The 20,151-nt window shown below is 25.6% G+C and overlaps 1 protein-coding gene and 1 long non-coding RNA gene across 7 annotated transcripts in view; both read left to right on the top strand.

Moving 5' to 3' along the window:
- Positions 1-2: 2 nt before the first annotated feature.
- Positions 3-20,151, top strand: part of LOC145849097 (uncharacterized) — a 35,597-nt gene continuing 15,448 nt past the window's right edge. For 3 of the 6 annotated variants that reach the window (XM_082954181.1, XM_082954177.1, XM_082954176.1), the window contains exons 1-23: positions 3-173; positions 283-330; positions 579-727; positions 794-875; positions 1,016-1,255; positions 1,595-1,700; positions 5,815-6,013; positions 6,285-6,410; positions 7,092-7,298; positions 7,837-7,947; positions 8,275-8,340; positions 8,622-8,684; positions 9,081-9,206; positions 9,506-9,601; positions 9,666-9,740; positions 9,803-9,937; positions 10,287-10,364; positions 10,462-10,560; positions 10,642-10,760; positions 10,914-11,013; positions 11,290-11,394; positions 19,420-19,566; positions 19,891-20,037. In XM_082954181.1, the coding sequence (XP_082810307.1) occupies positions 125-173; positions 283-330; positions 579-727; positions 794-875; positions 1,016-1,255; positions 1,595-1,700; positions 5,815-6,013; positions 6,285-6,410; positions 7,092-7,298; positions 7,837-7,947; positions 8,275-8,340; positions 8,622-8,684; positions 9,081-9,206; positions 9,506-9,601; positions 9,666-9,740; positions 9,803-9,937; positions 10,287-10,364; positions 10,462-10,560; positions 10,642-10,760; positions 10,914-11,013; positions 11,290-11,394; positions 19,420-19,566; positions 19,891-20,037 (2,673 nt within the window). In that variant the 5' untranslated portion in view covers positions 3-124. The remainder of the gene's footprint in view (positions 174-282; positions 331-578; positions 728-793; positions 876-1,015; positions 1,256-1,594; positions 1,701-5,814; positions 6,014-6,284; positions 6,411-7,091; positions 7,299-7,836; positions 7,948-8,274; positions 8,341-8,621; positions 8,685-9,080; positions 9,207-9,505; positions 9,602-9,665; positions 9,741-9,802; positions 9,938-10,286; positions 10,365-10,461; positions 10,561-10,641; positions 10,761-10,913; positions 11,014-11,289; positions 11,395-19,419; positions 19,567-19,890; positions 20,038-20,151) is intronic. The other 3 variants (XM_082954178.1, XM_082954179.1, XM_082954180.1) reach the window with 3 other exon arrangements.
- Positions 11,704-13,543, top strand: LOC145849103 (uncharacterized). The gene is made up of 2 exons (XR_014372319.1): positions 11,704-11,713; positions 12,629-13,543. It is a non-coding gene; the product is annotated as an uncharacterized LOC145849103 (long non-coding RNA).

The following is a 20,151-nucleotide window of genomic DNA, read 5'->3' as shown; positions in this document are numbered from 1 at the left end:
TTAATTGTAATTAAAAGTTTTATCAATTAGTTTTCATGCTTATTTGATTGTTATTCTCAACATTGAATTTTAAGCTAAGCGAAAAGTAACTACAGTTGCCTTATACAAATTTGAATGCCAAAAAATGAAGCCTTCTGGACTTAAAGTGCCAAGTAAAGTAAATAAATTGCCAGGTAATTGCTTTCTATTTGTTAAGTGTTAAATATGTTTTTAGAATACATTTGTATTTAATATCGATATATTTGCACTTTGAAAAACCTTTTTAATTAATCTTTTCTACAGCATCTAAATCTGATGGTGATGGTTTACACAAAAATGACTTTAAAATAGGTTAGTATTAAGTATATGTGTCTTAGATTGTCCAATACTTGATTTTAAAATTTGAAAAAAAAACTATGTCAATACTAAATAATTATATTAGCTTAAAAGTATTTTGTCTAGTATTAAAAGAAAGACTATTTACAATGGTTATTTTTTGTTTACTTGACATATAATATTTTTTAAGCTAAATGTTTTAAATGATTTGATATTTCGTTTTGTCTTTATCGAGTGATAATAGTTTTTTGTAAACTTTGTAGGGGATAGAATTGTTGTAAGTGGAACAAAACCTGGAAAAATAGTTTTCTTGGGTGAAACCCAATTTCAAACGGGAATATGGGCCGGTGTAGAACTTGACAAAGCTGAAGGTAAACACGATGGCAGTGTTCAGGGTGTTCGCTATTTTCAGGTTAAGCTTTGTTGCTAATTTAAGTTCAAAGTACTTGATGTTATAATATTATAGTAATCTTTGTAGTGTGAAGCTCTACATGGACTGTTTTTGAGACCTACAAAACTTGCGAGAGAAAAAGCGACTTCTGTTAGGAAATCTTTGTCAAGTAATTTTTTTCTCCCTCCTTATTATTTCAAATATGTCTTGTTTTCATAATATTTTTGATTGTTTATCACCATAATTTTACAACTATGACTATAAAAGGTATTAGTTAGCTAACACAATAATGATAAATAACAATTCCAGCAAGCACATTTAAGCAACCGGATAAGATGCAGCTCACAGCCAAAAACTTAGCATCCCTCTCAGAGGCACCCAAGAGGAGGCCTTCTAATTCAAGGTTACCTTCACCCGCAAGTTCAATAAGAAGTATGAAGTACGGCACACCCAGTAGGAAGAGCTACTCAGTAATCAACAGCGGGTTGAAAAAAGAAGATCTCAAGCATGGAGATCGAGTCGCCACTGTTGGTGATAAATCAAAAATAGGTTAGTAAAATGTTAATTAACTTTTGTTTAGATAATTTGAAAGTTCGAATTAATTTTACCTATTTTTACAAATTAGTGTTAGAGTTTGTTATAAAAAGTTTGTATTTAGTATTTGTATGTTTTACAAGCTTTCTATACTATGCTTACACAAAAATAAAAACATCTTATAAATTTTGTGATTTTGTATATATAATTATAGATTGTTTTGATTGATTTATGATTAGTCATTGTAACTTTAAAATTTTAACGAATTATTTTTAAAATATCAAAAAAATGTTATTTTATTTATATAAGTTTTTGAAAACATTGATCTTTTACAAAAGTTGTAATATTGATCAGGTACGGTGAGATTTGTTGGTGAAACTCAATTCGCAGAAGGATTTTGGGTTGGTATTGAGTTGGATGAGGCTATTGGAAAAAATGATGGTTCTGTAAACGGCCAGAGGTAAAAATTTATAATTTTGTATAATATTATTTTTTATACTAATTACAATTTAAAACCTATAACAGGGTTGCCAAAAACCTGGAATTTGACAATTTGTGCGAAAAACCTTGAGTTTGAGAAATTAAAAAAAAAAAACTGAAAATTGAATAAAAATCACTTAAAAGCCTAGATTCTAAACTATTTTTACGTTTAAAGTAACGAGACTTTTATAAGATACAATAAATATATCATTAAAATTAAAAAATATTGTATCTTTAATTTTTTTCATAAAAAACACATTTAGAGTAGCTATACAATATCTGTTCAATGATATCAATTTATTGAAGACAATTTTTTAAACTTAAGTTTAGTGTTACTAAAAATGGACCAAAAAACTTGAAAGAAATTTACCAAAAACATTTGGCAACTCTGCTATAAGTTAATGTGGTTTTAAATAGCTGTAATCAGGGACGTAGCTAGCTCAAAAAAGTTACGAATCTGCACAAAAAAAATCAAGAATAACGTGTGATGACGTCATAAAGGGAATAGACTAGTTTTAACTACCTTTAATTTTATATGAAAGTGTGCAGTTTTGTTAAAAGTTTAAAAATAAATTTAAAGTTAAAGTATAATGAATAACTAAATACAAGGCAACTAAAACTGCTCTTGACCCCCTATAATTCGTTATGTGTTGAAACTTTTATGAACCTATAAAATCTTTCATTCAAAATAAAAATATTAATTAAGAATTTAACTTTAATAGTATTACTGATAGGCCTAAAATATATAACTTTGAAAACCTTTTCCCCACTTCAGAAAATATTTGCAAAAATTGTTTCTTTTATTGAAATAAAAATTATAAATTTTAGTAGTTGAATAAAATACAAAAAGGATATAAAATAAAAAGTTCACAACATTAGATAAAATTCAGATGTACAATTACTTTATTTTGTCAAAAATAATTCATAAAGAAAGGAAGAGTACACGTCTTTGTAAATGTTATTACTAGCTTAAAGATTAGGTAGCATAAAGATTTAAGCTGTAAAAAAAGAATAAAACATTTTCTGATTAAAAAAAAGTTTGTTAAATAAAAGCTGTAAAAAAGAATCAAGTTTTTTTTTACAAAACAAACTTGTTAAATAAAACAACTAAGTTAAATAACAACAAACCTTGAATGTTAAGCATTAATACTTTTTAGATACAATGTGAACAAATAAATAAATTCAAACATATAGATTTTTAAACATAAAATATATTAGTTTTTTTTTTTTAACTTGTTATAAATTTATTATACAACTATACACTTGTTAAAAAAAATATTACTAACTTATTCTTTTTAATCTTAGATTGAAAAAGTTATATAAAACTTATTTTAAAACTTTTTATCATTTATCAAACATAGATTAAAGAAATTAAACTGATATATGTTTTAAATTTAGTAAACCACTCTAAAATTTATAAACTTTTTTTAAAACAACAGATACAATCTATATTCTTGATCCATTTAAAGAAAATATAAAATACAAAAATCTTCATATTGTAAACAACAATGCTTGTATAAAAATAAAATTTACAGTAATATTTAAAAACAAGTTGAAACAAACTTTATATTTTACATAGTTGTCTGAAAACATCATTCAAAGAGCTTTTTCTTAAAGTACTTATCTGGAACTTATTGTAACAAACTGAACTTAAGATTGATTGACTTTGTTAATAGCTTTGAGTATCAATGGTATCATGTGGGTAGTTTTACTTTCCAATGATATTTGCATAATTTCAACTTTAGAAAACTTAACTTTTAAATTTAGTTTAAAAAATCTGTGAAACAACTAAATTTGTTAAAATCCACGCATAGTGTACCAAGTTTACAGTAGTAATACAAATAAAACTCAAAACAATTTTCAAAATGTAAAGCTAACTAGAAAATACAAATGTACTAACTTAATTTTTTGTAGTTTTGTAAAATACTTAAAAATTGTTAATATAAAGATAAAAAAAACAGAGATAATGAAAAATCTTTGAAAGTTTGCAATAAAACCAAAAACTTGAAAAATTCTTTATATAATCAAACAATATGCATAGAAAACAAACTTTTTGTAAACAAATAATAAAACAATACAAGTAAAATAGGAATTAACAACAGCTCTACCCTATGACCAACACCAATTCCAGGATTTTATTTTTGAATTTTTCTTCTTATTTTTTGAAATAAGACTAACTGTTCAAATTTATCAATGTTTTTTTTACAAAATTGGTTATAAAATATAAATTTATTAAAACTAGCTAGCAAAATCTCATTCAAATCTAGAAAAACATCTGTTATGACATTATTACAAACCTAAAATGTCCTTAGTTTTTCATAAAAAAAAAAAAACTATACTGAGTCAGCCTGACTTCAATGTAAAACTCTAAATATCCTAGAGTTATCCAGAATACTTAGAGTGTGTGGCTACAATGTACAATTTAGATCTTTGCTAAAAAATGCAATAAAAACTTTAACTAAGGTAAGCATTTATAAAATCTTTAAAACCAGTTTTAATTAAAAAATAAAGTTCTAAAATACAAAAAAAAACTATAATTTGTTCATATTAATCTTGAAAAATAAAAGCTTTAACTTAGTAAGCATTTATAAAATCTTTAAAACAAGTTTTAATTAAAACATAAAGTTCTAAAATAAAAAAAAAAGTTTATATTTTTCTTAAAAAAATGTTTATATTATTGAGTTTTTCTTCTTGTTGCAAGCTATTTGTCTTATTGTGTTATTTTTTCTGATTTAATAGATTCCAATCTTCTTGATAAAACTTTAGAAAATCATTATATTATCACTGTTTCAAAAGTTTTTCATTTTTGTATATTTGACAACCACAGGGATTTAATCTTAAAACATTCAACTCAGATGGTCAATTTGATTTAAAACAAAAGTTAATTCTTCATATCTTTTCATATATCTAGTATTGTATTTGCTCTTTTGTAAGACAAAAAAAATGTAAATTTCAAAAAATGTAAAGTTTTTTTGGACTCACCACAAACATTTCAATAGTACAAGATCCTCTCTCACACTTGTTTTTTTTTTCACATCATTTAAACCAAATAAATCTACAGCCTCGAAATGGATTTTTTTACATAGTTTGCTATGTGATAATAGATTTTTATACCAAGCTATTTGTATACAATTTAGATGTATTCAATTTGTTCAATATCCACGACACTAAAAGTGCTACAGAGTCCGTAAAAATAAAATTATTTATCATGAGTGCAAAACTAAGTATAAACGATTACTTGAAGCTAAAGAAACAAGGTCTTAAAAGCTGAATAATTGAAAGAAAAGCGAGTTTTTTCGCACAAATGTTTACGTTTCTGTAGATTTGCAGAAACTTACCAAGCTATGTGCCTGGCTGTAATGTTTATAAGCAATTGAATAGTGTGTTGAAAACTTATTTTTTACTTGAAAAAGACTATAAAAAAATAACTATGATTTTTTTTTGAATATTTTGTATAAAGTTGGTTTTAAAAAAGTTAAAGTTTAAAACTAATTTGATCTTTTTAAATTGAGAATATACATATTGAATGTTCAAGTAAATTAATTGTAGAGAAAGATGTATAATTTTCATATCACAACAAAATTAAAAAAGTTAAATTCAATAATTTTTTGAAATTTCAGTTCTAGTAAGTTAGTTTTGATTAAAGTACGATATATAATTATTTAAAACTTCCTACTGTAAAAAATAATTTCTAGTAGTACAGAAATTTATTTTGAATTAACAAACTAATAATTTTGTGGTTGAAGGAAAAACTTTTTTTTTAACAAAATTTTTCAAAATTTCATCTACTTAGGTCAAGTGTTTAATTTGTCTACTTGTAGTCCTTACTTGTAAGTTTTAAAATAATCACCAAAAATATGTAAAATTCAGAAAAAATATAAACTAAAGGCAAGTAAAAATGTTATTTTAATATTTTCATCTTTTTGAATTAAGTTGGTAATCCTGTTAAGCTAAATACTAAAAAAACTTATAGCTATAATTAAGATTATTATAAAACTATACTTTTACACTTTTTATAAAAGACCACAAAGTTTAAGTGTTCACGAGTTTAAAAACTTAAAAAACACCAAAATGAACAAGTGTGTATATGAAAGGTACTTTGAATGCGCGCCTCAACACGGCTTGTTTGCAATGGTGAGCAAGTGCACGAAGCTGGGTCCACCCGTCACCGGAACACGCGCCAAGCAAGTTGTGAGGCCTTCAGCAGCAGCAGCACGCAACAGGAACAGGAATGACGCGATGTCAGTTGCTTCAGTAACCTCGTCCGTCAGCACCAGGAAATTCGCAACAAAAGTTTGTTTTATGAAAAAAGTATTCTAGATGAATGTATATTCTTAAAACAGTATTTTTTTAAGACGTTTGAAATAAAGTTAATTGTAGTGTTGGACATTTACATTAGTATTAAAAAAACTTTCTAACATAAATATAAAAAAGACTTATACTTTTTGTTTCATTCTTTTATAATTTACTTCTAACTTGATCTTTTTTTTTTTTAAGAAATTTTCTTTCTTTCTAAGCATACTAGCGACTGTTTAGATTAAATGTAATTTCTTCCCGCACAAAGGAAGAGCAACTGAAATTAGAAGCTGAATTAGACCGTATTGAAAGATACTCGCATATGGAATTTATGCCTTGCCTTCGCCATAAGTTCAGTTCGCCTGCCAGCAATGTGGCCTTCGGTAGCTCCGTTGTAAGTGCCAGCGTCTGAAATGAGCTTCTGTTCGTCATTTATCGTTTTGCTGTGCTTCTTTTAATGTTTGCTACTACTGTGAACATTGCTACTTTGTTTGTATGTTGTATCACAATGTTTGAAGATTTTGTTTTGCTTTACCAACAAGTCTGTTTTAAACTTGCTTTGTCATTTTTGATATCATGTACCATTTAACTTTTTTAAGGTTTCTTTTTGTCAATATGTTATATATAAAAGTGAAGTTCCTAACTCTACTACAATTTTTTATGAACATCATGAAAGAATGTAAGAATTATTATAAATTTTTCCTTAAGTTTTATTTATATCCTTTTTTTTTGGTTGTACTGTTCTCCAAAAAAAAAATGTTTAGCTTCAGTGTCACACCTTTATATTTATTGGCAAGTTGTTGTTCTGGTTTCTCTTTAACATCATAAAAAAAAATATTGCTTTTCAAATGTATTGTAACAAGATTGGTTCAGTATTTTCAAATAACAAATTTAAAAAAATACATTTTTTATTTTTTTATGTTTCATAGCTACCTGATAGTACAACAAACTCAATAAAAATGTCTTCAAAAAAAGTACTTTAAAGAAAGTTTATAGTTTTGCAAAAATGTTTGCGTTTGCAGTCGTATCAACTCGTTTCGTAAATTTGATAATTAAATATACAACAAACAACCAGATGAAGAGCGAGGTGTCGTCGAGGTACAAGCAGAAGACGGCGAAGACGGGGGTGGAGGCGATGCACGAGGTGCTGGACGAGAAGCAGCAGCACATCGAGCAGCTTTTGAAGGAGAGGGACATCGAACGAGGCGAGATGATGGACCTCCATCACCAGATGGCCACCACCAAGATGGACTACGAGTCGCTGAAAAACGAAAATTCAAGGGTATTTTGCGTTTTTTTTGTACAGTGAAGTTGAATGTATTCTGTTTCTTTTAGAAGACAATAATATTTAAAAATGATAAAAAAGTCTTGAAAGCTACTAAAAGCAATTAGTTAATTTAAAAAAATCACTGTTAACAATAAAAAAATAATGTTTACAGTCAAAGTTGTATATATTTATAGAATATCATAGCTTTCAAGTTTTAATTATTTATGTTTATACTTTTCTACAGCATTCCTTGGTAAGTAGTTACATAATTTTGCAACCTTAGTAAAAACCGGTAGTACAAACAGTATTTCAGATACTCTTAGTTTAGGAAGTATGTATTAAAAAAAATATATATAATTACCTTTTCTAATCAACATATCATAGTATTGTTAAGTATAGTTTTTTATAATTTTTAAAATTGGTCTAAATTGTATTATTAAACGATGATGAAAGGAATAGATTTTTATTTATAAGTTTTAAGCTGAGTCATTAAGATTGTTCATTTTAAACTTAAATATACATTTTAGCTTAACAATAAAAAAAAAATTGTCAGCTAAGAAGCTCATTAGACGAAGAGCAAAAGAAAGTTGAAGAAATATCAAATAAACTTGAGGACATGCAGTTTCAAATGGAAGAAAGTGCAATCATTAAAGAAGAAGTTGAGGTATTGCAGCATTTCTAATATATTAATATAATTTTCAGAGATAATTGTTTTTTTGTTTTTTTTTAGTTTTGAAATTAAGAATTTTAAACAATCCAGCTTTTACCGTGCCTAGGGCTGATTTTATAGCTTAAGTTTAAATTTTTAATCTATTTTTCATTCTATTTAATTACTAATAAAAACTAATTTGCAAGTATTATTTAGTAGCTAAAAAGCGTGTATTTAAAGCTTAAATTATTTGTTTTATCAATGTTTGTTTGTTGTACGTTCAATTTTTTTGTTGCCATATTGTAAATGCATGTTTGAAAATGCTTCAAAATCAACTAATAGTCAGAAAACTCCATTCTCAAGTCAAGAACACAGGAATTAGAAGGCAAAAATAACGAAAGAACTGATGTAAGTTAATTTACCCACATATTGTTTTATTTGTTTCAAATACATGTCTGATGTTTTTTTTAAAATGTGTTGTTATGCATTGCCATACTATACTAAACTTAAAACTAGCTTATACAATCGTGCGCTAAAAATATTTTGCATATTTTTGGTCTAAAGCTGTTTACCTGCAAAATTTACTAACATTAGAATTAAAAAGAGTGTTTCAAACTTCATGTTAAAGCATGGTTTATGTTTAATAAATTTTTTATTTATTAGCTTTTATCAAAATTTCATTTACACAGTCCTCTACTGAATCCTGCTCAGAAGCTATTAAGCTCGAAGAGTCGAACATTGAAGATAAAAAAGTAATTGTATATATATATATGTATATATTTTGAATTCAGTTACTTGTTAAAGCAGCATCAAATAAATTTTGTATCTATTTTGCTTTAAATAACTTAGTTGAAACCATTTGTTGTCACTGGTTTTATTTGTACACAAAAGTGTATTTGCGATAAGTTTAAACTAAAGCTATGTGTCACGTTATTCAACATAATCAAATTATTAATTTCTGTTACGTTTGAATGTTTTCGTCGTGATTGAAAGTACATAATTTTTTTGTTTTCAGCCACTTATTGTTATAATATACGCTTAAAAGTTTTTATTTTCAACTTTAAACAGTACACATTTTTGTTTTATGTTACTTATTTATTATTTTTATTTATGTGAGTTTTATTTAAGCAGAACTTAATTTCAAACAGAAAATAAAGGATCTAGAAAGCAAATTAAGCGAAGAAACAAACATAAAACAAGAACAGCAAAGAGAACTGAACGAAGTAAAATCAAAACTCGAAGTTTTAGAGAAAGAACACGAAACTTTAAAACACGTTCGTAAAACTAATTTATCGATTTACAATAAATTTTCAAATTTAAACTGTTGTATCTTTATTGGATAGGTGTGAAATAAAGTTTTTTTTTTAACTTTTAATTGTATTTAAGAAACTTAAACTTAGGTGTAACAATAAATACTTATTTAATTATTAATTAAGTGACTAATAAATTACTACCTTTTCTCAACTTAGTAAGCTAATAAACTTTTATCTAGTAAATAATTTTAAAACAGATTTTTTACTATCGTTATGCTGTTTTTATTTCAAAAACTACTTGACTTTTTTATATCTTATAGGAGAACGAAAATGTGTCATTCGTTAAAGACGAGATCGAAAACAAGCTTAAAAGTGAAATTGACCAACTGAAATCACAAAATGCACTTTTAGTAAAGGTTAGTTAATAATTTTTTATTAAAAATTATCAAACAGTTTAATATTTAAATTTCGTTTTTGTAGGAAAAAGAGCAAGAAAATATAGTAAAGGCTGAACTTGAAACTAAACTGAAATCGAGCAATGAATCACAATCTGAAGTTAGCATTTAATATTAATTTATCCTGATTTTGAAAAAATTAAAGAAAATAATATTTTTTAGGGTTATAATAAGAGCCAAGAACTTCAGAAAAAATTGTCTGAGTACGAAGCTAAATTAAAAAGTGTTGAAGAAAGCCTTAGTGCTGTTAAAGAAGAACTTAAAACAACACAGTCTAAAAACGAAGAACTAGATAAAGTAATTATTATTGGTTTATTGGTTGATATTTTTTTTTCTTGAAAAAGTTAGTACTTGCTAAAAAACCATCTTTAAAGATTACTTATAAATTTTTTAAAACTTAACTTTAAATTGGAATACATAAACTATTAAATCAAAATTAGAATATTTACACCGACTTATTTTACATTTTAATTTATATTACGTAACTCTTTAAAACAAAGCTTTTAAACTTAAAAGAAAAATCATGTTGTACTAATGTTATAGTTTGGTAACTTTTATCTGATAAACAGCTAAACCAAAAATCCATAAACATTTCAAAATAACTAATTTATGTAAAAATTTTTAATAAAAAATTTTTACATTAAAGGAAAAACAAAAAGAAATTGAGGCGAGACTTTCTGTAGAGAAAAAGCTATCTAAACAGCTTCGACAGTCTGAGTCTAATGTAAGTTGTAGAACATTTAGTTTTGAAACTACTAAGTGGCAAATATTTAGATTTGTTCAGAAAAATTAAATTCATTAAAAGTTTAATTTAAACGTAGTCGGAATCCAAACTGCAATCAAGGGAGAGTGAGCTACAAGAAGAAATTGCCGAATTGAAAAGCAGCCACGAGCATGAGAAAAACCAACTCGACCAGCAAGTATGCGTGTTAAGTATACTTGATCAATTAATTTAAATAAGTTTCACTTCAAAAATATGAGTAAATAAATAATTTAACAAGGTGACACGCTTGAGTGAGCAGATATTATCACTGACGAAGCAGCATCAGGAGTCTCAGCAGGCTCTCCACATGATGTCACAAGAGAGCGATCTGCACACCCAAGAACTCGTGAAACAATTGTAAGATCAATTCATGAATAAAATTTTGTTTACTAAATTTGTTTACATTCCTCAAACGATATCCATTTTTAGCCTCTTTTTTTCTAGTTCTACAAAATGACTTGATTATCGTAATAAAAAATATTTTATAGAAACTTGAAATGTTATTTACAGGAGTGAGTCGCGTGAAAATGAAAGCAGTTTGCGTGAAGAAATAAGTCAAAAACAAGCGATAATAAGCGAACACGACCAGTTCAAAAATCAGATTCAACTGGTAAGAAACATGTACAAGTTGTTTGTGCTTGCCAAACTTTAGACTAATTAGTTTTAATAATTTGAATCAGTAAAAATACATCTTAAAAAATAAAATATTTAATTGTGAATGATTTAACATGATTTACTAGATGGTCTAAAATTTGAAAAGTTGAAAAATTTGTTTGGTTTTGTAATTATTGAAAAATAGATGATAATTGTATTTTTTTTTAAGAAATCAATTTTGTTTGTCTCAAATAAATGTTTGTTATAAATGTTTCTTCTGACGTTACATCAGGAGTTTAAGAAAACTCTGAGTCACCACGAAGAACTGCAAGTTGAGCACGAGGAGGCGTTGAAGAGGTGCGATCAGCTGAGCCGCCACGTGGACGACCAGAAAAAAGTGAGATATTTTGACGTTTTACGAATAAAGAGGGTCTGAGATTTTAAAAAGAGACGTAAATGATAAAAGCAGTTTATAATTAGAGTTTTAATATTTGAACTTTTAAATATCGGTTGATAAAGGTTCATGTTTTTGAACTAGTTTACCACTTTGATACTCTGCTTATTTTCTCAGAAACCCTTTATTCAAACTAAACGATGACCAGGAGCTTTTAAAATGTACCCAAGTTTTATTTAAATTATCTTTTTTTCCCTTGTAATCTTTTTAAACATTTTGCAGTACTTTATCGTTTCATTATTACTTGTTTTGGCTATTCGGGGTAAGTAAATTTAAAGGGTAGCTAGAACGTAATTAGCTAGATAGGAATAGAAAACCCAAGTGCATATATGAATAGTGTTGTTATTTTGTGTTTAGGTGTTTTATTTCTTACAATTTATGTTGGTTATTTGTAATTCTAAGATAAATATATTAAACTAGACTTTTTAATTTATTCAATTATTAATGTAAAAATTCTTTTTTTAATCAGAGGTTATTGTTATAAAAATACCAAAAAAAGTAGCTAAAAGTTAAATTCAGTTTATGAGCCATCAATAATTATATTAAATTGTTTTTTACATATAGGAGAATATTATAAATTGATAATGTTAATTGAAAAAATGTTTACTTTTTGTTTTTATTACTTTTGCACTTCGCAATATTTAATGTACCAAATTATTTATCCAATTTTCACGTTTAATTAGTGTTAGAACACTGCAAGTTGTTTTTTATAATCTGAAACCTTTTTTGAGCATGTGAATGTTCACAACTTTTATTTCAGTGCACAATATATTTAATTAAGTAACAAGTACAAATTATTTCAAAATTCTGTAATAGAATTGGTAGTTTTGAATCAATGTTAATTCTAGAAAAGTATTTAGAAGTTTGCCTACAAGTTATAGTTGTTGAATGTTTTTTTTACTCGTTTAGTTTTTAATTTTTAGTAAGTATTTTAATTTTCTTAGTTTAATTACCAATATAAAAATTATATAATTCTTAAACTTTGATATTTAATCAAAACTTACTTTTAATTTATTAAAATATTACTGTTACGTTCACTATAAAATAAATTGCATTGTATTTTTGATTAAAATTTAAAAAATGAAGTTATTGTACCAAAGGTTTGTAGTTTATTAAAACCGTTTACTCAGTTAATATCACAAGTATCACTTCAAATATTTAACACGCGGATCAACAGAAGCACTCGGATCAGCAGCGCCGACAAGCGGATGAAATAAACAAGTTAACAGAAGAAAACCGTCATTTGCGCGCTCAGCACGTCACAACGCGCAAAATGATGGGGTCGCTCGATGCCGAGTGGCAGCAACTCGTCAGCGCCACCAAGGGGTTAAAATGTTTGCCCAGGCAAAACAATTTCAACAACAACGGCAGCGGGGACCGAAATTTTTTAACTCTTTTAAACGACATAAACCTCGACTCTGATTTTTCCATTTCTGATTCTGAGGACGAGCTCAACGGCCGCGCTGAAGAATCGTTTGCATGACTCTTACATACTATTTCTTTTTTTTAAGTATGACACATATTCAAACGATATGTTAAGTATTAAATTCAGTATCTATAAGATAAAAAAAAAAATAATTTTTATTTTGGCAATTTCTGGTATTATTTAAAACACTTTTATTTAAGAAATAATTCACTCACTTTTTTTGTTAAAAAGGTTCTTTTTGCACTTTGCTATTTTAATAGAAAATAATTTTAATTGACAAAGTTATTTTTGTTTGTTTAATTTTTGCAATATTTTAAGTTAAATGCTAGGCTAAATGCTGCAATATTTATTATCACCAAAGATCTGGCCATAGACGCTTTATGAATAAGGCATTTCAAATTGAACATTATAGCACTGTTTATTTTTACAAATTATTATTTTGAGTTATGATTGATACATTTTTATCATAGACAATTTACAAATTATGCTGTATTTGTGTTTTAAAAATTCAATCAAGTGTTTGTTTTTATTTTGTGTTTTAAAACAGTTAACAATTTTAAAAATATGTTTTAACATAATTTAGACAGAATTTTGTTTTTATTTTCATATTATCACTTACCTTAGTTTCCGTTTAGCCAATAGAATTATTTTTAACGTTACTTAGTTAGTGCATAAGCGTAATAAACTTTGCAAAAAATTTAAATAAAGTAATGGTACTTATTTGAAAGCTCCTGGTTATTTATTATTTATATATAATCTTATATAAAAATATTGAATATATATTCCAACGGTAAGCTGAACTCCAAATGAAAGTTATGCTTTTATTTGGACTTACTAAAAAAAGTAAATTGAAAAAGTTTATATTTAATTCTTTAAATTATGAATTTTAAAAAGTTCACGAAATAAAGTTGAATAAATTAAGTTAAATTATTTTTTAAGATTAATACATTAAAAGAAGAGAAGACTAACCAAAGTGAATAATTCTGTGAACTTAAAAGATTAGTAATATAAATTTAAAAAGAGAAATTTTTAAAAGAAGCTGAAATTTTTGTTAAATACTTTATTGTTCTCTTGGCCATTATACTTAATTACAAATTTTAAATACAGTCTGTTAGGGTTGCCACTCGGTCAGGAAAAGTCAGGAAAAATTAAAAAAGATTACAAAAGTCAGGAAAAGTTAGGAAAAAATGGGGGGTTTTGAAAAACAGTCAGGAAAAGTCAGGAAATTTGATGAAATTTAAGAAAAAGTCAGATTTTGTCACTTTAAATTTACAAAATTCCTTGTTTTCCAAAGCCTTCAAATGGTAAAAATTAATTAAAAGTCGTTTAAAGTCAGAAAAAAATTCCAAAATTTTCCTAGAAATTTACAAAATATTAAATTTTATTTCCAATGCCTTCACCTAGTATATATTAGTAAAATATCCTTTATAAAACTGTAAAAATTTTCTATTAACATATTGAACAAGTACCCTACTTGAACAAGCAGATTTTGTAAGCTTTTTAGTATTGATGATCTGTAGCAAGGACACTTCCATAGTGAAACTGTGATATATACACAAAGGTTTATCTAGCATAATTTTAGAATCAAATTTTTTTTTGTTTAAATAATTGAGTTCTTTATAACTAAGCAGTTCGTTTAGTATTTTATGTAACAATTTAATGTGTATACTTAACCTCTTTATAATTTTTTCAAAGTTGTTTTAAATTTATAAATTAAGTGATAAGAGAGGTATATGCCAAGATTAAGTTGACTTATTATTTGTATTTTTTGTAGAGTAACTGAAGTTTCTAAAGTAAATAAGAGTATATTTATTTGTTACAAATTTTATACTAAATGATAAGAGGAAATATTTTATACAATATATATATAGTTTACTTTTTTATGTCTTTGTTTTACAGTTATTTAAGATATTCTTTTTTAATTGATTTTTAATTTAAGGAGTTTATATTAAATAGTTGGGTAGTATTTTATTAAACTGAGTGAACAGTTTATATAAGTAAAACTGATTTAGAAAAGTCAGGAAAATTTTGGTAAAAAGTTAGGAAAAGTCAGGAAATTTTTCTCAGCTTGATCAGTGGCAACCATGGTCTGTAAAAATCAAAATTAAAAACAACTGTCAAGTATTCTCAATAGATTTTCAGGTCTTTTTAAAAGTCTATTATTGCTCGTGTTTTGTCTCCTATTGAAAATTTTCCCTAGTAGTATTTAAAAAATTTTAAGCCAAACATGTCATGTCTTCTTTTTTTAAACGTTTATTTTAGATCTCACATTTCCTAATTTAAGTAAGTTTATGCAGCGTTTTCTTGTAATCCAAAAAGTCATTGAAATTTTTATCCGAAAAAATTTTCCAACTTTAAACAAGATTTTTGTTAAATTTTTAATACACCACTTTAAAAGTCGATTTAGCTTAAAAATAAATTATTTATTAATTATGAATTTGAAACAAAACTAAGCCGTTATAAAAAAATGTTTTTTTTTTGTATCCCGACTTGCATTAAATTACAAAAATTTAATGTCAAAACTAAGATATTAAAAATGTATTGAACTTTTTTTTGCAAAATGAAAAACTAAAATGCTTGTTTTAAGTACCAAAGTTTGACATTAGCTGAAGTTTTTAAGTCTGTTGAGTTTAATAAAGAAAAACACAGTTAAAGTAATAATTCTAAAAACTTTATTCTTAACTCTATTAAGTTTTTATCAACTATACGTTTTTAATAGACAGTATAAGATGATAATGAAAATATCGTTAACCATTAATTTTTTAGCAAAAACGTTTAGTCTACAGTTTTACATGTTTTATATAACTAATGTTATAATAAATAATAAATCCCTTTATCATGTTAGTCTGTTAATGGTTTTTAACTCAATGATAAGATTTTAAAGTGAAAAAAAAAGTAGCTTGGTTATTACTTAAGGCTAATCGTTTCCTGACTTAAAATTTTAAAAGTTGAAAATACTAAATTAAAAATTTTACAACTTAAGTATGTAGAATTGACTGGTGTTTAAAACTACGTGCAAGTAAAAGTTTGATGGTTCCCTCAATTTACGATTAGTGGGAGCTTATCTTGAATAATATAACTGTTTATTTATAAATAATTTTTTAAGTTTGAGTTATCATTTTTATCTTTGTTTAATTACTATTTAACTTGATTTTTTAAGCCAAATATATAAACGGCTATTAAGTAAAATTAAGCTTTTAGTGAAATGACTAGTTTACACAAACCACTGTCCAAATCGATTTTAGGTTCATAGGGCATTGATTAAATACTAAGTCATTTATTGGTTTTATGTAACATTTTTTTAGAAATATATGAGAGTTTTCAAAAATTCTACCAACGAAAAGAATTTGTTGAGTTTTTTAATATTCGTTTGTTTTTATCGGAATTTCAAAATGGAATCTATCCTTCAAAGTTGACCAAAATTGTTTCATTAAACTTATGAATTCCTAAAGAGGACAAAATATGCTTAGGAGATTCATTTTAGACTAACTTAGACTAAAACTTATTTTACCGTCTACTAAGTATAAAAAACAACGTACAAATAACTCTAAAGTACTTCAAAAACTTAAACTTTTTGTTCTAATCTAAATAATCTAGTTAAGTTTTTAAAAGGCTTAAATACTCTTTTTTTTTGTAAAATAGAAATTTAAAGTTATATTTAACTATTGAAAAAGAAAATTAAATTATATTAAAATTTTTTGAATACATATGCTATTGATAGTTTTTTTAAATACGTGAAGTTTAAGCTTAAGTTACATGATGTATAAAGCTATTTAACAATTCTTTTCAACTCTTACGATTTATGTTTTTAGATGCAGTTATAATTCTATTTTGTAAAAAAAGGACGTGTGAAATTTGTTTAAGATTAATTACTTCAGTAGTGGAATAGAATTTCTTTATAGTGTAATAGTTTTAACTCTACTTCTAAACTTTACCTGGTGTAAGCATCTCGAATTGGTTTTAATCATTTCAAATACAAACAAGACTTAATTTTATGAGTTTAAATATATGAGTAAAGCTACAAGAATAGTTTAAAATAAAAGAATGAATAAAAAATCATAAGTAGGTGTAAATACGCAAAACAAGTTAAATAGGCATTTTTGCATTATAAAAAAATCTGAATCGAAAAAATTAGCATATTTACGTTTAAAAGAAATTAATATAATTTTTAGTGTTTAGATGCGCATTAAACTATTTTTACCTCATTTTTTATTACTGGATAACAATCAATGAACATAACACGTAATGCTAATTGTTACCCACCATAAAAAAATTAAGATAGGTCAGTTTATAGATTATTAATTTTAAAGTGTTAAACCTTTTTTCCACAAAATTGATATTGAAATACTTTAACTGTTTCTTACTTAGTTGATTTCGACAAATTCAATACACTCACGTTTTCTCTAATTTTTGGGCGGCTGTAAAATATTTTTTAATTTGTAAAACGTACAAGATTAGATTAATAAAAACATACTATAAATGCAATGTTGATTAAAAAATATATACTAGTACTATTTAATAAAACACTACATACTAAAACTTTTAGAATAGTAAGTTCAAACTTGTTTTTTAATTACTTTAATGTGTAATTTTTTTGACGGTATTTCGTCAAAGTATGTTATTTTAACTCATTAAATCTAAACTTTTTGATAGTTACTATCTAATTTCATTATATTTTTATGTACATATCTCTTAAATAATTTAGTAACTTTCTTAAAAATTGAAAATGTAATTTGTTTAAAATCAAGGTATTTCTTAATAACTAAGTCGTTAAGTTTTTTTGCCTGTTTTGTTAATACAAATTATATACATATATTTTTAAATAATGTTCTAAAACAATTTCAGTACAGTTGAGTTTTCAAAACTGTTCTGTAAAGTTTATACTATTCTTATCTAGTTTAGCATTGACAGTTACATAAGTTTGGATATAACTATAAATTCTTTACAAAAGGGTTGATCATACCAATTCGATCATCAGACCACAAGCTTCGGTAGACTGAGACCGGTTTCGGCCTTACTAGGACTCTCGTTGTTTTCGGTTGTGACTGACTGATGAGTCCTAATGAGGACGAAACTGGTCTCAGTCTACCGAAGCTTGTGGTCTGATGATCGAATTGGTATGATCAACCCTTTTGTAAACTTGAGATTGTCTCACGGCATACGAGAGTCCAGGTTTCTGCTCTGCAGACTCTCGCCGATGTTTTTTTGATTATAAATTGTTTGTAAAACAACTTTTAAATTATTTTTAATCAAAGTATGTCTCATCACAACTTAGTTTTTAAATTAAGATAGTTTATTTTTCAAAAACACTCTTTTCACTATTCAAAGTTATTTTAAGTTTTTATAATAAAGATTTTGGTCTATTTAACAGGGTTGCTAAAAAACCTAGAATCCTGAAAAAATTGGAATTCGACAATTTAGGCTTAAGAAGATTTAAAAAAAAACTAAGAACTTCGAATAAAAATCACTAAAGATTTGGAATTTTAAACTATTTTTACATGTTAAGTTACGAAATTTCGATTAGATACAAAAAATTTATCATATAATAAAAAATATTGTATCATTTTAACTTTTTCTAAAAACAACACATTCAAAGTAGCTTCACAGTACCTTTTATATTTTAATAAACTTTTTATATTTTTTTACTATAAGTTTGATTTTTTACTAGAAATTTAACACAAAACTTGTTATTTAAAAACCTGGAAGAAAGTTACAGAAAACCTTTAGTAACCCTGATATTAAGATCTCGCAAAAGACTTATTATATTTTACATTTTTACTTTCACAAATACAAATCTCTACCATCATTATTTATACTTAAATCCAAAATAACGTCTGAAGCTTGTATTAATAATAACATAGTGAAAAAATGAATATATTACTGTTTTATTTTTATCTTAAAAACATTTTTTTTTGCGTTCAAATTAGCTTAAAAAGATATCACTTAAACTAATTTTGTTCAAACATTTTGTCAAATTAAATTAATTGTTTATACTCATTATATACTCATTGATTTGAAATTTTACCTTATATTTAAAGAAAATATTAAACGTTCATTATCGTTTAATGTTAGTTTTATCTATTGTATATTGGATTGTTCCTAAGATCTCTAAACCAGCGGTTTTTTTTGTCAGCTAGGAAACTTTTAAATTAAATTTTTATAAATATTTAAATCGAATAAAAGTCTTTTCCCGCTTAACTAGCAAATGTTTACGATTTTTAGATTATACTAGGTCTGTATGGATATTAGTCACAGTGTTCTTCTTGATACCGGTTAACTTGGAGCTTTTTGTCAGACTGTAAAGTTATGTAGTAAAAAAAAAATTGCATTTTTTAGCTTATAACATAAATTCAATTATTACAGTTTTCTCACAAAGACTTTAGTAAAATAATTTTTTTCAGTAAGTATACCTTTATAACACGATTCAATATTAGAGTATTTTTAGTATTTGTGTGAAATTAGTATTAATAAATACGAATTTGGACTAAAAAGTTTTTAAACGTGTTATTGAGATGAAAATAATCAAAAACTTTTACATTCAGGACTGCGATGATTTTATGAGAAAAATTGAAAATTTAGAAATTCTTCGAACGACAAACGAAAACTCAATTAAACAAGCAGAAGATGACATTGAAATTAAAAAGAAAGAAATAAGTGACCTCATGAAAGAAAATTTGAAAATTATTCAAGTTTGTATTCTATTCTGATTTTGCTTTATATTCAAGCATATGTTACTCTACAAAATGTACTTGTTAAACATAATGCGTTCATTTTTCATTTGTATTAAGATAAATTTTTATTTATAAATATTTTTATGCAACACTCACACACTAAATTTCTCAGTTTGTGACAAATAATTTTTCTTTACTGTTGTCAAGTATTCTAAAAACAAAATTTAGTTGTATGTTTTTCATTATCATGACTGCCTATTTTAGTTGCCATTCTAGCTTTTGAATTACATTTAGATTATCATGATTTAAACATGTTTAAATACTTTATCTTAATAACAAAAGGCTAATGAAGATTGGAAAGTTAAGGTTGAAAATTTAGAAGTAAGTCAAGCTAGCAGTGAAAGACAGATAAAGCAGAGTGAAGAAGAATTGATGAACCACAAAGTTTCAATCGATGATTTGAAAAGGGGGAAAAGTCAAGTTGGCCAGGTTATAAACTAAAAATGTGTTTTTATTAGTATTTATCAGTCTTAAGTAACGTGTAAAAATTTGAATTTTTTAAACTATTATTAATTATAGGTATTTAAATCTATGAGTTTAAAA

The sequence above is a fragment of the Thalia democratica genome, chromosome 1, assembly GCF_965202585.1.
Source record: "Thalia democratica chromosome 1, ktThaDemo2.hap1.1, whole genome shotgun sequence".
Taxonomy (NCBI): Eukaryota; Metazoa; Chordata; class Thaliacea; order Salpida; family Salpidae; genus Thalia; species Thalia democratica.
The sequence above is the reverse complement of the archived record's forward strand: the minus strand, read 5'-3'. Positions and strand labels throughout refer to the sequence as shown.